General features: G+C 36.8%; 1 protein-coding gene and 2 non-coding genes across 4 annotated transcripts; all 3 read left to right on the top strand.

Annotated features, from left to right (window-relative positions):
• Positions 1 to 482: 482 nt before the first annotated feature.
• Positions 483 to 6,094, top strand: LOC101300197. The gene is made up of 9 exons (XR_183945.1): positions 483 to 718; positions 831 to 874; positions 1,131 to 1,247; positions 2,380 to 2,426; positions 3,083 to 3,126; positions 3,665 to 3,713; positions 4,011 to 4,149; positions 5,569 to 5,641; positions 6,078 to 6,094. It is a non-coding gene; the product is annotated as an uncharacterized LOC101300197 (transcript).
• A 1,574-nt stretch (positions 6,095 to 7,668) lies between these two features.
• LOC101299725 (pentatricopeptide repeat-containing protein At5g66631-like) lies at positions 7,669 to 11,864 on the top strand. 2 transcript variants are annotated; one of them, XM_004290336.1, is made up of 4 exons: positions 7,669 to 9,761; positions 11,096 to 11,188; positions 11,425 to 11,504; positions 11,674 to 11,864. In XM_004290336.1, exons 1-2 carry the CDS (start codon positions 7,869 to 7,871, stop codon positions 11,105 to 11,107), a joined length of 1,905 nt encoding a protein of 634 aa, XP_004290384.1. In that variant the 5' UTR covers positions 7,669 to 7,868; the 3' UTR covers positions 11,108 to 11,188; positions 11,425 to 11,504; positions 11,674 to 11,864. The 2 variants fall into 2 exon arrangements, with proteins under 2 accessions (XP_004290384.1, XP_004290383.1); XM_004290335.1 differs by lacking the exons at positions 11,096 to 11,188; positions 11,425 to 11,504; positions 11,674 to 11,864 and having other exon boundaries at positions 7,669 to 10,260.
• Positions 11,865 to 13,241: 1,377 nt separating this feature from the next.
• On the top strand, positions 13,242 to 14,713 carry LOC101299543. The gene is made up of 3 exons (XR_183944.1): positions 13,242 to 13,853; positions 13,948 to 14,439; positions 14,535 to 14,713. It is a non-coding gene; the product is annotated as an uncharacterized LOC101299543 (transcript).
• Positions 14,714 to 15,456: the final 743 nt, after the last annotated feature.

Raw genomic sequence — 15,456 nt, 5'->3', positions numbered from 1 at the left:
GTTTTACTGTTTACTAGCCTTTTACCAATGCATGTGCAAGTGGGTTTACAAAATAGAAGGAAGTTTAACTTGAACTATTTCATTTAAAGTTGAATGAATCTGAATATCATATTTCTTCTTAAAATTTAATTTGAACTGCTCTATTTAAAGTGGAATAAACTGCTCCACCAAAAGTGGGAACAAACCACGTCTTTTTTTTCTCCTTAAAATTTTAGTGGTGTTTTACAATTATGCATATAATAACTTATTTTTATTTCTTTGAAATTTTTTTATTATCTTGTATTTTTTTAGGTTAAATTTAAAAAAAAACTTACACCAAAAAACTAAAAACTAAAGGAGCGTCTCGTTTTTTAAAAGTAGAGAAAAGAAACAGTATTGGGCGTCCGTGTTCGATTTTTTTTTTTTTCTTTCACTCTCTGGAGTCTTCTCTCTCTCTCGCTCAGCTTTCTTTTTATCTCCCTCTCAAAGTCTCTAATTCTTTCGACCAAAAAAAAAAAAATACTCTAATTCTTCTCCGCCCAAGATTTCTACCTCTCCCTCAAACTCTCTTCGCCTCATCTCTCTTCTTCGTTCTCCCAGCTTTTCATGATATCTCTCGAAACTTCACACCGAAAGAAAATCTCTCGAAACTGGATTGAATCTGTTAATCGAGTTGCTTCCATCGCTCGATTTTAGCCGTAAATTTTACAACCCAATCTTCAAATCGACTTCTTTTCAGGTTTGGTCCCTGAATGCTTGGTTTAACACCTACTAAGTGGAGGTGCTCTGGTTTTTTTTTTTGGGTTGCTCCATCTTCCTTCATCTTGCGTGTTTCTGTGTTGTTTTCACAGGTAGAGGTGGTATCGAGATCAAGCTCGCCTCTGGGTTTCTTCTGGTAGGTTATGTGGGAAATTTTAGTTTCCCTTTCTTGCTTAGTTTCGTTTGGGTTTTTGTTACGGGGTTCGAAATCGATTTTCTTCAGTGGTCTGCATATTGTTTGCTTCGGCGGTAGTGGTTGTCTTATCCCGTTTTCTGTTTCCTCTTTTTCAAGATTTTTTTTCCCATCATTTTTCCTAATTTTGTTATTGGCTTTGCGTTTCATAAGTATTGCAACTTTTAAATATCGTACTACATGTGCTATATTGCTGCAGTTGGAAATTAAAGATGAAACTGGAGAAAAGAAAATACGGAGACGAGTGCTTTGGCTGGAAGGGAGCTTTCAGGCCTTGATTCGTCATAGAGATAGCTGAAGCTGTTTTATTTTCCAGGTATAGTGGTTACGAATTAGTTTGGGGTTAAGCCTCTTGAATTTATGCTTATAGACAATAGATTGAAGTCTTCTAGACTTGAGTTATGTCTCTGCATATTGGTAATAGCTCAGGGTCTGAAACTCTTGGGTTAGAAAAGAGAGAGTAAACTTAAGGATTAGAATAGAAAGATTAGTTCCTGTTCAGTGTATTTTCTAAGCTGTGTTGTAGTTCGATTTTGGTTAGGATTTAGAACTCCGTTAGGCTTGAAATTTTGCACCATTATTCTTCCTTGAGGGTACTCTTGGTCTGCAAATTTTGGTGTTATTTGATAAGATAGATGAATTATAGTGATTTTCTGAAGATAAGTGTATTGTGCTGAAATTGTATTCGTGTTATGTGTGCAGCTGTTTTTGAGTCCGATTTTGATCAAGATTTAGGACTCCATTTGCTCTGAAACTTTGTACTCATTTTCTTCCATATGTGAACTCTTGATCTGGAAAGTGGTACTATTTGATAGGGTAGGCGATTTGTAGTGATTTTCTGAAGTTGAGTGCTCTAGGCTGAAATTGTGTCTGTGTTATGCAGTGTTGCTGTTCTGAACTTGAGTCTGATTAGGATTTAAGAATCCGTTTTGACTTGAAATTTTATGGAGTTATTCTTCTATGTGTGTGTTACTGATCGGGAAGGTTTGTACTCCTTTGATAAGCTAGATAAATCATGGTGAGTTTCTGATGTTCGGTGCTCATCAATAAGTTATTTTGCTACCATCCATGCTTTCGTTATGGTTTGTAGGAAATTAAAGGTTAACAATGAAATGAAAAGAGATGGGATGCATGTGAAGTTGCCAGTACATTCAAATATTGAATATAATTTTCGTGTATTCTTGACTTTGATTATTCACACTGATATCAAGTTTGTAGGCCTTGGGCTCTTTGTCTTTCTGGAGAGCTGCCTTTAGACATCGTTTAAAGGTTCTGAAGATTTGACCTTGGAGGAGTAGCTTAGTATTTACACCAAATCCCTAGCTGTTTTCCTTTTCTTTTCGGTTTTTGATTCTCTATTTTTTTTTTTCTTTGGGTTTGTTTTATTAAGATGGGTATTGTTTGAAGTTTAAATTCTGAATACTGATTAGAATTTTCTGTTTTGACAGATTAACAATCAGTGATCTTTTGGGCATTTGAACTCTGTGTGAATATGGTATATTGCTATTCGTTTGTGGTTGTTCTTTCTGTTTTTGAATCATGATTCAGAACATAATTGATGAATTGTTTGCACAATAAAGTCAAATAAATTAAAAGGATTGGGTTCAGTCTGGGGTTGTCCCTTGACTCCCTTCTTCTTTGCTACTTTATATTTTCATTTGTTGTTCAAAATGGATTGTTGAATCCATGTCTTTTGAAATTAAACTATTTGTGAATCTATACTAAGCTGTTCAGTTGTTGTGATACATATGAGATTGGAGATACAATCCCCTTAACATATATATATATATATACATACATATCATGAATCAGGTAATTTAATTAAATAATGACAGTCTTACGACTTTGTGTACTTAGAGATTTTGTACTGGCTACTTATTTTTACTGTACTCTTTAAACAACAGATTGTTGTAAAACATAATCGGATTTGCAAAAAGAATTCAAATTGAGTTGCAATTTTTTTTTTTCAGATCTTATGACATTATAGTTTGAGGCTTGCTATAGTTCTGCGATCGTTTGCTGTATTCTGCTCATTCATTTAGTAGCAATAGATAACTAATTAGTTACTTTCATAGTTTGATACTGTGTTTTCTGATCTTTTTTAACATCACATGAGTTTGATTTTCATTGGATCTGCCTTCTTAATTGCAGAGGCACGAGTGACATAAACTTTCAGATTTTGGAAGAATTTGCAGGTATTTTGTCAGCCTCACAAAATTGGATTGGATGATGTATTCTGTGACATTATGTGTCGCATGTCAATTTTGTTAGCAATAGGCTGTGTCAAAAGTCACTTTTGTTAGCAATAGACTTGATTGCATTGCATGTAAGGTCAGGTATGCTCATTATTCCATCCGTTCTGTGGGTTGCATTGCTGTTATTCACCAGGTTTCATATTTAAAGTTTTGGTTGTCATTTATTTCGGTACCCGGTATAACAGTAGATAAACTGTGCCCTATAGGATATTCCATTCTATTCTTTACCACCTTAATTTTTACTGGTCTTTGATAACTAAAATTTTGGATTCTATACTCCAAAATGTATTTCAGTGTCATTGCTTACAATCAACATCTGGTAGGCACATAATCAGTATAATATATTTTCAGATAACATGAGCAGTAAAATAGTGAATTACATAAATACTAATTCCATACATACGTTACTTAAATTTCAGACATTACTGAAATTGGTTAAATATGAAAGAGATTAATTGTTTTTTCTTTGTGCTTTCAGGCTGCAAAGGGATCTGGAACAACTTTAATTTCTGGATAGATTTGCAGCGGTAAATGTTGCTTCCTTCTTTTTTAACTATGTCATATATGGTTAGTAGCGAATAATTACCCGAATTAGTTATCAGACATGCGGTAAGTCCCGCTGCAACGCGCGGGCAACTTTCTAGTTTACTATATATCTATTTTCCGTCAAACTGCCTTACTGTTCACTTGCTACAGTATTGGGTTTGGGCCTGCATGTGCCCTCAGGGTTTTGGATATGGGTATAAAATGCTCTTTTATTTTGGTGCCGCATCATTCTTCTCGATCTTTCATGTTCTCTCTTGCTCTGTCCGATACGAACTCAGGAAAGTCCTTCTCGCCAGTGCTGCTCTCTTTCTCTCTCTCTTCTTCGTCACCCAATCTCTGCAATTGTCAGCAAAATTCGATCCAAGGTCTGGAAGGAAACTGTAGCTTCCCCCGTAGAGCGGAAATAGCATAAGCTCGGTGAGATTTTGGGGCAACTTTCATGCATTAATCTGACTTTCAATTTGTAGATTCGTATTGATATTTTAAATGTTTTGGGTTTTTTTTTCTGTTCTGGAATCGGAGAAGTTGGTCAAGGAATCGGGTTTGAGCAAATCTATGGATTGGATTAAGCAAATCTTTTAGGTTTTTGTTTGGGAATGATGATAAAAGATGCCTGTTTTCATTGTTATCTCAAGCTTCAGTTTTGCAAACCGACCCTTGAATTTAAAATCCATTCTTGCGATGATTTGTGTGCCCTTGCTCTGTATGTTGAATCTTTGTGCATTCTAGAATTGGAATTTGAGTGTGTTTGGGTTGATTCTGTTCCCTTGAGGTTCCATTCCTACTGTGGTTTTGGATCCGAAACCTAAAATTTATTTGATTATGCATGTTGGTGAACTGTTTTGTAAGATACTGGATATTACTTATTGAACTAAACCTCATTAGTGTCTTTGCTGCACATATTCTGAGTGATACCATTGTTATTTTTCTTGATAGTGTTTTTGTTCAATGGTTATATTTCATATTGATGGTTTTGTATTCGATTTAGTTCCCTGTTTAACTTCGTTCTGTTTGAGAACCGGATAAACTCTGTTGATTTGCTAGGAATTTTCATATTTAATCAACTTCTATAATCCATCTTATTTGTAACATTCCAGGAAGTCTAAACTGTGTATCTGATGGGTTAAGTATCTCTTATATCTGAGATATATCTCCAGCCTGTGTTCTTATAAGATTGAATTTGAGAATTGCTATTTTCACCTCTTTCAGTATACTATTTTTTAGGATGTGAAAGCTACTGTTCGAAGTGTTGTTAGGGTTCTTCCTTTTAGTTTTAAATTAAGTTTTTCCATTTGATAATTTGTCAGAGGTATCTTAGAGAGATAAAGGAGAGTTGTCGATCGCTTGATTTCAAATTTGACAGATTGATCAAATAGTACAGGACGGAAGAACACAAATGTGATTACATGTATTTTGCAATGCAATTTCAGTTAGTGACAAAGGATTTTAGTCTTATTATATATACATTAATTTGTCTAACTAAAACTGAATGCACCGTTTCAAAAAAACTGAGCACTTTTTCTGATTGTTCAATTGTTTATTTTTTTATTTTTTTTTTGCCTTTGTACAGGAGTTTGTTTCATTGATTTTGTCTTGCAGGCAGTCATTTTATCTCCTTTTTATTTTTGGTCTGGAAAGTCATATATCTCTTATAAAATATGTGTTCTATGTCTATTTCTTTCTTTTTTACTGTCCCAATTTGTATAAAGTATATGTTGCTTTTAACGCAATCGCGTTGGTTTGCCACTATGACTCTTCTTATTTTCCTAATTTTTGTGTTTGGTTAATCTGATTCTGAAAGTGTTAATCTTTAGTTTCTCTTGGTTTTGGTTGCAGCACCTGTGTGCACCTAATTGGAGCAACTTTGGAGTAGAGAAAACCCTCTGTAATAATCAATATCTTGGTCAATGTAAGTATTAATGCATATTCATATGTTTCTGTGGTTAGAGATGGTGAATTTTTCTACAAGTTATATGATTTAGGTCTGGATTGAAAACAATTGGTTTCGAACTGAGATTTTAGTTTGTTTATATCATGGTCTTTACATGGAAGCAGTAATTATGCCTTATGGTAATGCAAACTAATATCAAAAGTTTTGTATAAGCCTTTAGCTGACAAAGTTTGATCAACAAAGTATAAGTCTTTGTGTCACAACGATTAGCTGAAAATGTTGTGAATTTTGATTCTTCATTTACTGATCAACTTGCATAATAACTAATTTGGCAACAAGCTTCATGGATTTTAATTTAATGAGCAAGGATTTTACTTTTCTTATCATACAGTGTCTATTCTATTGTTTGCCTGATATTATCTTGATGATGAAACCAATTGATGATGCGAACCAGGAACCTGACATCATTTATGGCCGTGAATCTGACAGATTCAGTTGAAGACTAATCCGAGAAACGGATGTAAAATAGCTTATGGATAATGAAATATCTTTTGTTGATTCAGCTGATGGATTTGGTCCTTTGCTCACATATATAGTTTCAGCTTATGGTTCCTAGTTTATATCTCTGATTTATTTCCAAAACAACATGCTAATTTCCTTTATTGTACCTTTTCAGAGTCTACAAAGGCTGAAGAGAAAGAACATGTTGAGAATTCAAAGTATAAGGATTTGGTGTTAAAATTGCAGGTTAGATTTGGTGTATTTAATTTGATTAGATTTGCTCTTTGATTATTGAGGTGTTCTTCGACTTCTTTGTGTTTAGATGCCATTCTTATAGATTGATTTTTTTATTTCAAACGGTAGTTGCTGCTCTATTTACTAATATTTACAGCCTTAGGGTTTATGAAGTGTTGTTATTATGTATTAGTATTGCTTCTCTTCGAATTCATAAAGATTTAGTTAAAATGTTACATTTTAAGTATTAGATCCATTAAAATGATATTGTTAATTTTTCTTAATTGTTAAAGTGCACTTATAGTCATCTATTCTTATGCTTATGTGTGTTTGTATATGTTTGAACTGATTCCAATCTGAGCCCTAAGCGATCTCAATAATTCAGTTGTACTTTTTTACAAAATAATTATAAACATGTTTTTACATGATCATAATAAGAAAAAATACAAATATCAAGAATAACTTGTTAGTATCTTTTTCGGTCAGCATTTTTATTGGACCTATATATATTCTACTCTGAGTTCACATAAGAAAGCAAAATAATAAATGAGTTTTGTTAAGGTTTTTTGATAATATATAATGTTTGTACCTTACGAAAGAATTTGTAATCTATCAATGCTAACTATCATGTATATGTTTATGCATCCATCTGTATGTATATGTTTATGTATGTACCTTATGTATATGTTGGGCGGTATAGTAAAAAACACTTCTTTTTAACTTTGCAAATAGTATACCCTAGCTCACATTTCTAAATAATATATGAAACAAAGAGCTCACACTCTACATTTCCACACCGAAGGGACGTAAATTGTAGTCTGTGGAATGGATATACCTGTGATGTAGAGCACTTTTAAACACTTCTTTCCCACCAATTTGGCTGGTTCTGTTTCATCCTCCTCTGTTTGTCATATGCAGATTTTATGCAAAAGGTTCTCCAACTCACCTGTTTGCTACTGTTCCTCACTTTGGTCTTCTGCATTAACTTAGTTGCTTTTTGTTACACAGATTTGTACTCCGGTAATATCTTCGCATCTTTATAAACTTTGGAAAGCTATCTGTATTGTTAGAATTATACTAATTCCACTTTTTGTGCTCTGTAGATTTGGATGGTTAGGGTTTATCACAGAAGTCACAAAATCATATGATACAAACTCTGCAAAATTCAAACCCGCAGCAAAGCGTGGGCATATTTCTAGTTTGAATTCTAACCCTTAACCATTTGAATTCACTATTGGTTATCATATCTTAAGTTCTTACCATAGCGTTATTTTTTTCAGTCATGGACTGAAGAAAAATTGTTGTGTGGCTTGGTCGGGAATTCAGAAGAGGATGAAAGTGATGTGGGGAACGGAATAGATGTTGACAAGCACTACACATTCTCCGGCCACAACCCAAATTTAATTCTCACTTCCTCTTTATCTCAACCCCAAAATCTCCAATCCCAAACTCGCAACCTCAATTCTCCGCTACTTGAAGTCATGCCCACCACCTGTTCGACATATTGACCATGCATTTCCACCTCCTCAAAATCCTCACCCGCCGCTATTCCCGCAACCTATTTCCCAACAAGCTCTCCCACTACCTCCACCGCGCCAACCTCATCGACTCCATCCGTCTCAAGCTCCGTACCAATACCCCAAACTCCCTCACTCCTTTAGTAAACGACACCCACCTCCTCGACTCCTTCGTAGTCACGCAAGCCCTCCGCTCCGCTCCCTCAGCCGACTCTGCCCTCTTGCTCAATAAAGTCCTCGAATCGAATCCTGGTTTCGTGCACACCCAGAACACGGTTCATGCGTTGGCAACTGTTCTGGCCAAGTCAGGCCGTGCCGGGGAGCTTAACTACCTTATTGAAGCTGTCCATGCCGGGAGGTTTCGCAACGTTCGGCTGAGTTTCATGAACATTATGAGCTGGCAAGCTGCTGTTGGGGACCTGGAGGCGGTTCTTCGGACGTGGGAGGAGTATAGAAGTGTGGAGAAGCGTGTGTGCGCTGAGTCTTATAATGTTGTTATGAGGGTTTATGCGGAGTTGGGGAAGGATTGTGAGGCGGTGCAGGTTTTTTATAGGATGGTTGCGGAAGGAGCGCTTCCGAATTGCAGGACTTATACGGTTATGATTAAGCATATGGTGAAGTGTGGGAAGCTGGAGGCTGCGATGGAGGTGTTCAAGGTGTTGCCTTTTATGAGGGTGAAGCGGAGTTTGAGGCAGTATCAGGTTTTGGTGGAGGCGTGCGTTGGAGAGAAGCAGTTTGAGGGGGTTAAGGCTTTACTTGAGGAAATGCGAGTTGATGGAATGTTGCCTGGCCGAGCTATGCATTTGTCGTTGAAACGAATGCAAGAGGCGGGGTTTATTGAGGAGAGTGACGAGTTTTTGAGGGAAATGTTGCCTAATGAGGGAATCAAGAGTATAGGGTATTGTGATGATTGTGGTGATGATGATGATGATGATGATGATGAGGAGAGGGATGAGGAGGAGGATGCTGACGATGATGATGATCGTGCTGGGAAGGGTAAAGAGGGTATTGGGGTTCAGTTAAAACCTTGGTTAGACCCAAGATCACTGACAAATGCATTACAAAGTTGGAGCCCCAATGAGGTATCAACATTAGAGGAGGCAAATTTTGTGTGGACTACGCGGTTAGTATGCAAGATTCTTAGGAATTTTAAATCAGCTGAAACAGCTTGGAAGTTTTTCTGTTGGGTTGCTTGTCAGCCAGGTTTTACCCATGATATTTACACAGTTCAAAGGATGATGACCCTTTTAGCACGCCATGGATATGCTGCATTGGTTGATAAACTTTTGTCCAAAGTAAGGATGGAGCAAATGAGATTGCCGTTTTCAACAATCAGGCTGATCATTGACTTCTATGGTCTCTCGAAGAATGCTGACGCTGCTCTGAAGGTCTTTGACAATGGTAGAAACCTGTGTGGCCCTATATCAGATTTCAATCTGATGCTTCTGTACTCGTCTCTTTTACGAACATTGACCAAATGCGGGAGGGATTCAGATGTAATGGATGTACTTGAAGAGATGATCTTGAGTGGGATTTGTCCTGATATTCAGACATTTTCTGGGTTGATGCATCATTTTGCACAAAATGGTGACATCAAAACTGTGCAGAAACTATTTGCAATGGTTAGGCAGAGTGGTGTCCAGCCAGATGCTTATATATTTAAAGTGCTAATTCAAGCATATTGCAAGTGTGAGAGAGCTGCTCTTGCATATAGAGCTTTCGAAGACTTGAGGAATTTGAATTTGCTGCCGAACCCTGCCACAAAAGAGTTGCTTGTGAAGAGTCTTTGGAAGGAAGGCAAGCGGAGAGAGGCTGCCGCTGTAGAAGAGAGTTGTGAAGAAACAAATGATGTTCTTCCACTCACTTTGCGTGGTCACATATGGATGGTGAGCTCTACTGATCTCTCAAAGGTTTTTTCTATCTACTCTAGTAGCTTTATATCAGCTGATGAATAGAATTTTAGATTAATATTAAAATGGAGCAATGATACACTTTGTAGCCAAATGTCTAGAAGTTAGAGCAGTAGTTTTGGAAGATGATGTTTGATCTTGGATATTCTGTAATGTACTGGCATTTCCCCCTTCATGGTGGACTAAATTGAAACCAAGTCTAATTTGTTTTTCTGGATTAATCGAGTTTCATGTGTTTCCATAACTTTTGATAGAGAGGGCTCGCTTGGTTATATGTTACTATTCCCTATCCTATAGTCACTCTGGTAGTTTATTTTCTTTGTAATTGCCTGAATATTTGCTTGTATTTTTAATGCCTCTATAGAATTATAGCTATTGCAGTTATCTATTATGGTTGGCCTCTACTGCAGTTCTGTGGATATTATTATTCAATGAGTGTCCTGATTGCGCTTTTGTTTGTCATATCCATTTGTATGTTTTGTTTGGTTACACAGAAGTATCAGTTTTGTCATATTGGCCTTTTCCCAAAGGCACCTATTGCCTAGGGTCGTTTTCCTGGCCTAAAACCTTTCTGTGGTCCTATATGTCTCATATCATGATCTGATACAATGCTTAAAATGAAATTAATTCGAGTCACCGTGTCTTAAAGCTAGATTGCCTACATTTTTTGCATGTCTGTGGTACATAGGTTGAGTTTGTTCATTATATTTCATAGCCTGAGCTTGTGTTATTTAGGGGGGTAAAAGCCCTTTATCAGTTTATATATTTTTTGTCTCATATCATATCTGATGCCATGGTAAAATGGAAATGGATTTGAGTCCTCGTGTTTAGTTATTGATAAGAATGAATTCTTGATCGTTTGCTTCTGTCTGTTATACATTGGTTGAGCACTTGAACTAACCAGGCTGTATACCAGTTGTTGTCTCCACCTATTAATTAGCTTAAGCTATTAGATTGAGATACTCAGTATCCTCTTAAAGGCACCAAGTATAGGTTACCTAAGCAGAGACAACAAAAAGGGGATCACTTATCCACTTATATACCCATTAAAACAGTAGAAGCATCTCAGAAATTATACGCATGGAACTTGCATATGGAAACCACTGAGGTAAAAATGTGTTTCCTCTTGAGTTGCCTGGTTATTTGTTTTCTTTGAAAACGGTAACGCCGCCCCTTTTTATCTCATGTAAATCCCTCTTGCAGCCGTTTAGCATCTAATGTGTGGTTATTTTGATTGAAATAATCAACTGTCTATTTTTTGTTGTCTTAACGTTAAAGTACAAGTGTTGACAGATTGGCTTATTCTAAAGGCCAACCTATGAACCTATAACTCGAGGGAAATTCAGGAGGTCCATAAGCATTAAGCAACCTGCAAGTTTTTTCTCGCACCAACCCTTCATCAGGTCAGTTCCTATTGCAAAATGGTTTCATGATTTTGATGCCAATGGTTCAATGCTACTTGGAACTATCAGGATATTCTCTTGCTGTATAATTTCAGTTCTAATGGACCATCAAATAATTCATTTTGCTGTTGAGTTATTGACTTTGTATATAGAAAATTGTAGTAGGCACGGACAAGCTGCTGGCCTAACTTGGTTTTGTGCTTTAGATTAATCAGATATGTTTGAATGTTTCTTAGCAGGAAGAAATTTTATAGTGCAGAAAATGGTCAAGTACGGGAAGGCTGCTTGCATTTGGATGTATTTTGTGTCTGAAAGTGTAAGTGACTTGAAAGATGCTTCTGCAATTTTTTTATGATGACTAATGCTAGAACAACAGAAACAAGACTTGTTCAAATTGAAGCTACAAACAGGGTCCCTTGGATTATAAATATCAGATTTTATATCTTTTTAATGTGGGACTGAAAGTTCCTCTTTGTCTTACGTAGAGAACTTTCCTGCAAATATTACAATGACTACTTGATAGCCTCCGTACTCCATAGTAGCTTGAGGAAATGGCAGTCTCCTTCCTATGTTCATCAATGGTCTGTATTCAGCTACTGTTCTTCTTCACCTCTCAAATTTTAGCCCAGCCAGCACCACAATCAAACTCGACCACAAGCTTTTCATGTGCAGTAGATGCACCATCCTCACGCCTCTCAAAAATCAACAAATTCGATCCCAAATCTAAACCTAAAATCTAGTTTGTCTCTCACAAATTCGATCCCCAAATCTAAACCTCAATTCAATTCCCAGCTTGTTAATGGCTAGAGGGAAGAAAACACTGGTTCGTCCTCGACGAAGTGCTTCTGGTCTGCAGGCTTCTTCTAAAGCAACTTCTTCTCAACCGATTGGTCCTTCATCAGCAGCAAGTCGATCAACTCAACCTGCACTTCTCCTACCAGCTGGAAGTCAACCCACTCCTGCAAATCAACTTGATGTGACCCAACCTGATGCAGCCCAACCTGCTGCAAGCCAACCTGCAAGTGAAGCAGTTGCATCTACAGGGGAGATTGATTCTGAAACATCAGGTTTAAAACGAAGCTTTGTTTGGGAACATTTTATAGAGTATGAAAAGATTGAAACTGTGAAAGATGTCAATGGAAAAGATTATCAGATAGTTTATAAGAGGGCTTACTGCAAATATTGTCCTAGGGGAAAGATTGGGGATTATGCTTGTGAAAGTCAGAATGGCATGTCTGGTATGATTAGGCACATTAATCAGAATTGTAGATATTTTCCATCAATTGTCGATAAGTCGCAGAAAAACTTACAAGGTTATAAGACTAGGGCTAATACACTGAGCTTGGTAGTTGTTGACCAAGATGATTATTTAGAAGCTTGTGTAGAGATGGTTGTAATTGATGAGCAGCCATTTAGTTTCGTGGAGAAGAAAGACTTTAAGGGATTTTATGATAGAGTCTATCCTCTGTGTGATGTTCCCTCTAGAAGAAAATTATGTAGAGCCTTTCTAGATATGCAAGGCACCCTGAAAAAGGAGTTGAAAAGGACTTTGAAGAAGTTGAGGGTGAATTTAACCATAGACACTTGGACGAGTGTGCCATTATGTTAACTACATGGTGCTTACTGCCCATTTCATTGATATTGATTGGAAGATGCACAAGAGGGTAATAAATTTTGTTATGATTCAGATTCATCAAGGAGCAACAATAGGAAGGCTTATTGAGTCATGTTTAGCGGATTGGGGAATCGAGAAAGTGATGTGTATTACCGTTGATAATGCATATGCAAACAAGTCTGCAATAGAATGGCTTGTTTTTAAAATGAAAAGGTATGCAGGTTACCGGTTGATTTTGGGTGGCAAGTACATGCATATGAGATGCACAGTTCACATCACTAACTTAATTGTGGGGCATGGTTTAAAGAGGTTGCAGAAGTCTGTGTTGGCTATTAGGAATGTTGTTAAGTTTGTGAGATCTTCTCCAAACAGATTGGAATACTTCAAGAAGACTGTGGAGAGAGAAAAGATTCCACGTAAGGGACTTGTGTGTTTGGATGTCCAAACAAGGTGAAACAACACTTATCTGATGTGGGAAGCAGCTCTGAGGTTCTAGCAAGTATTTATGGCAATGAAAGATGACTATGGTGGTATATATGTAAACTACTTTGATGAACCAAAAGAAGAAATCGATGAAGATGGGAGTATTGTTGTGCCACCGCCAAGAAACACAAACAAGAGAAATAGGGTTGGACCTCTTGAAGATGATGATTTTGAAATGGTTAAGGTGTTTGTGGATATTTTAGGCGTGTTCTATAAAATCATATTGAGGGTTAGTGCATCTACGCACCTTACTATGCACACCACTTTCCAAGATGTTATTACCATGGAAAAGAACATCAAAAGCATGTATGTGTCAGCTGAATTGTCTACTGGAGCAGAAACGTGAAAAATCTTGAATGAAATGGCTGCCAATATGAAAAATAATGGTTCAAGTACTATGATTCATTTCATGAGCTCAATCACATAGTGATCATTGGCCTAGTATTAGATGCAAGGTTCAAGTTAAAGAATGTGACTTACACCTTTAACCAAGAAGGTTTAGGTGATGAGGAGGTGGAGAGAAGAACCAAGGATATCAAAAACCTTCTATTTGCTCTCTATGATCAGGTATTAATTTTAGTTTATTACTTCATTTTAAACTTTCAATTGTTAAGTATGTGCATTGTTTTCGATATGTATTAATTTCTGAATTGTTTTTTAGTATGTGCTTGTGGTCGATGGAGGTAGACACCTACAGAAGTAGCCATCTCCAAGTTCTTCAAGTAGCACTGTTAGCAACAGAAGCACCAATAGCAGAAGGAGCAATCTGCTCAGTAACTGGAAGAATGTGGTTCAAGAAACTGAAGAGGCAGTCGCAAAACATGAAGTGGATCAGTATTTGGAAGCCTCATTGGAGCTCATCGATGATTTAGATTGCTTTGACCTCCTGCTATGGTGGAAGCTCAATCAATTCAAGTATCCAGTTTTGGCAGCAATAGCTAGGGATGTTCTTTCAATTCAAGTGTCCACAGTGGCCTCAGAGTCAGCTTTCTCAACTGGGGCAGAGTAATTGATTGTTTTAGGAGTTCATTAACTCCTAAAATAGTTGAGGGACTCATTTGCATGCAGAATTGGTTACTTGGTGATGATATTGCAGAGGTTATAGATGATTGCACCATTGAAAACTATGAATTTTATGAAGGAGTTGACCTAGGTATATACATTTGCAAGTTTTAATGTTTTCTTTCTTTTACTTTGATAACTTTGACTTAACTAATCTTTTACAGTTTTACATGTGTACATTTGCAGAGCATGAGAGCACAACAACTAGCAAAGCTAATGTGTGTCCACCTCCACCTTCAAGAGCAAAAGCAAAGGGAAAAGGCACTGCTGCTGGTCCTATTGATGTTTGATATATTATGGTTTGAGTTTTTCAAGTTCATTCAGTACTTTTAATGTGGGATGTAATTCAATACCTATGCACCTATGTTTTTGTTGATTTTAGTACTTTTAATTTCATTCATGGTCCTTTTTTAACTTGTGTGATTTTGGATATTTTCAGTTGTTGCCTGAGGGTTAATTTTTCGGGATCCCAATCTCATCCTAGTCCCGTCCCGGTCTCAAACGGGATCGGGATGTACGGAACAGATTTCTAAAAACGCCTTCCTGTCCAGTTCTTTTATTTTCGAGACGGGATGAGATTCACCAAACCCCGGCCCATCTCGTCCCGTGCCCAGCCCTAGTTAGCATGCATTCACGTTTGGCTACGACTTAAAATTATCCAGGAATTAAAATGGATCTCATGTCCCGTTCCATTGTAATTCAACTTCAATGGGTTTATTATTAGACCGCATTGCTTTTGTGGGGTCGTTTTAGTGAATTTTTTTTTATGCACAAATGAGCGAGCTACATGTGAACAAGAAGAACACCTTAAAGAGAGAATTAAATCATAAGTCGACGTAGAGGATAAAACTGAATCCATAAGAGAGAGACATCATTGGATATGTTTGATTACAAGTGTCAGTTAACTAAGAGCATCTCCAATAGAGATGTTATTTTGTGTGTGTCAAATTCAAATTTGACCAGTGAGGTGACAAATGTTATTTTTGACAAAAAATAGCTCCAATGGTTGTGTCTAATTAATTTGAATAATATTTTATTATTTTTATATATAAAGAACCAATTCCTCTCTCTCTTATATATAAAGAACCAATTCCTCTCTCTCTCTCTC

This window comes from Fragaria vesca, linkage group LG2 (assembly GCF_000184155.1).
Source record: "Fragaria vesca subsp. vesca linkage group LG2, FraVesHawaii_1.0, whole genome shotgun sequence".
NCBI classification, from domain to species: Eukaryota; Viridiplantae; Streptophyta; class Magnoliopsida; order Rosales; family Rosaceae; genus Fragaria; species Fragaria vesca.
The sequence above is the reverse complement of the archived record's forward strand: the minus strand, read 5'-3'. Positions and strand labels throughout refer to the sequence as shown.

Bases quoted from the DNA above. Each gene is read 5' to 3' on its own strand.
- LOC101299725 (XM_004290335.1), top strand. From the start codon at position 7,869: ATGCATTTCCACCTCCTCAAAATCCTCACCCGCCGCTATTCCCGCAAC.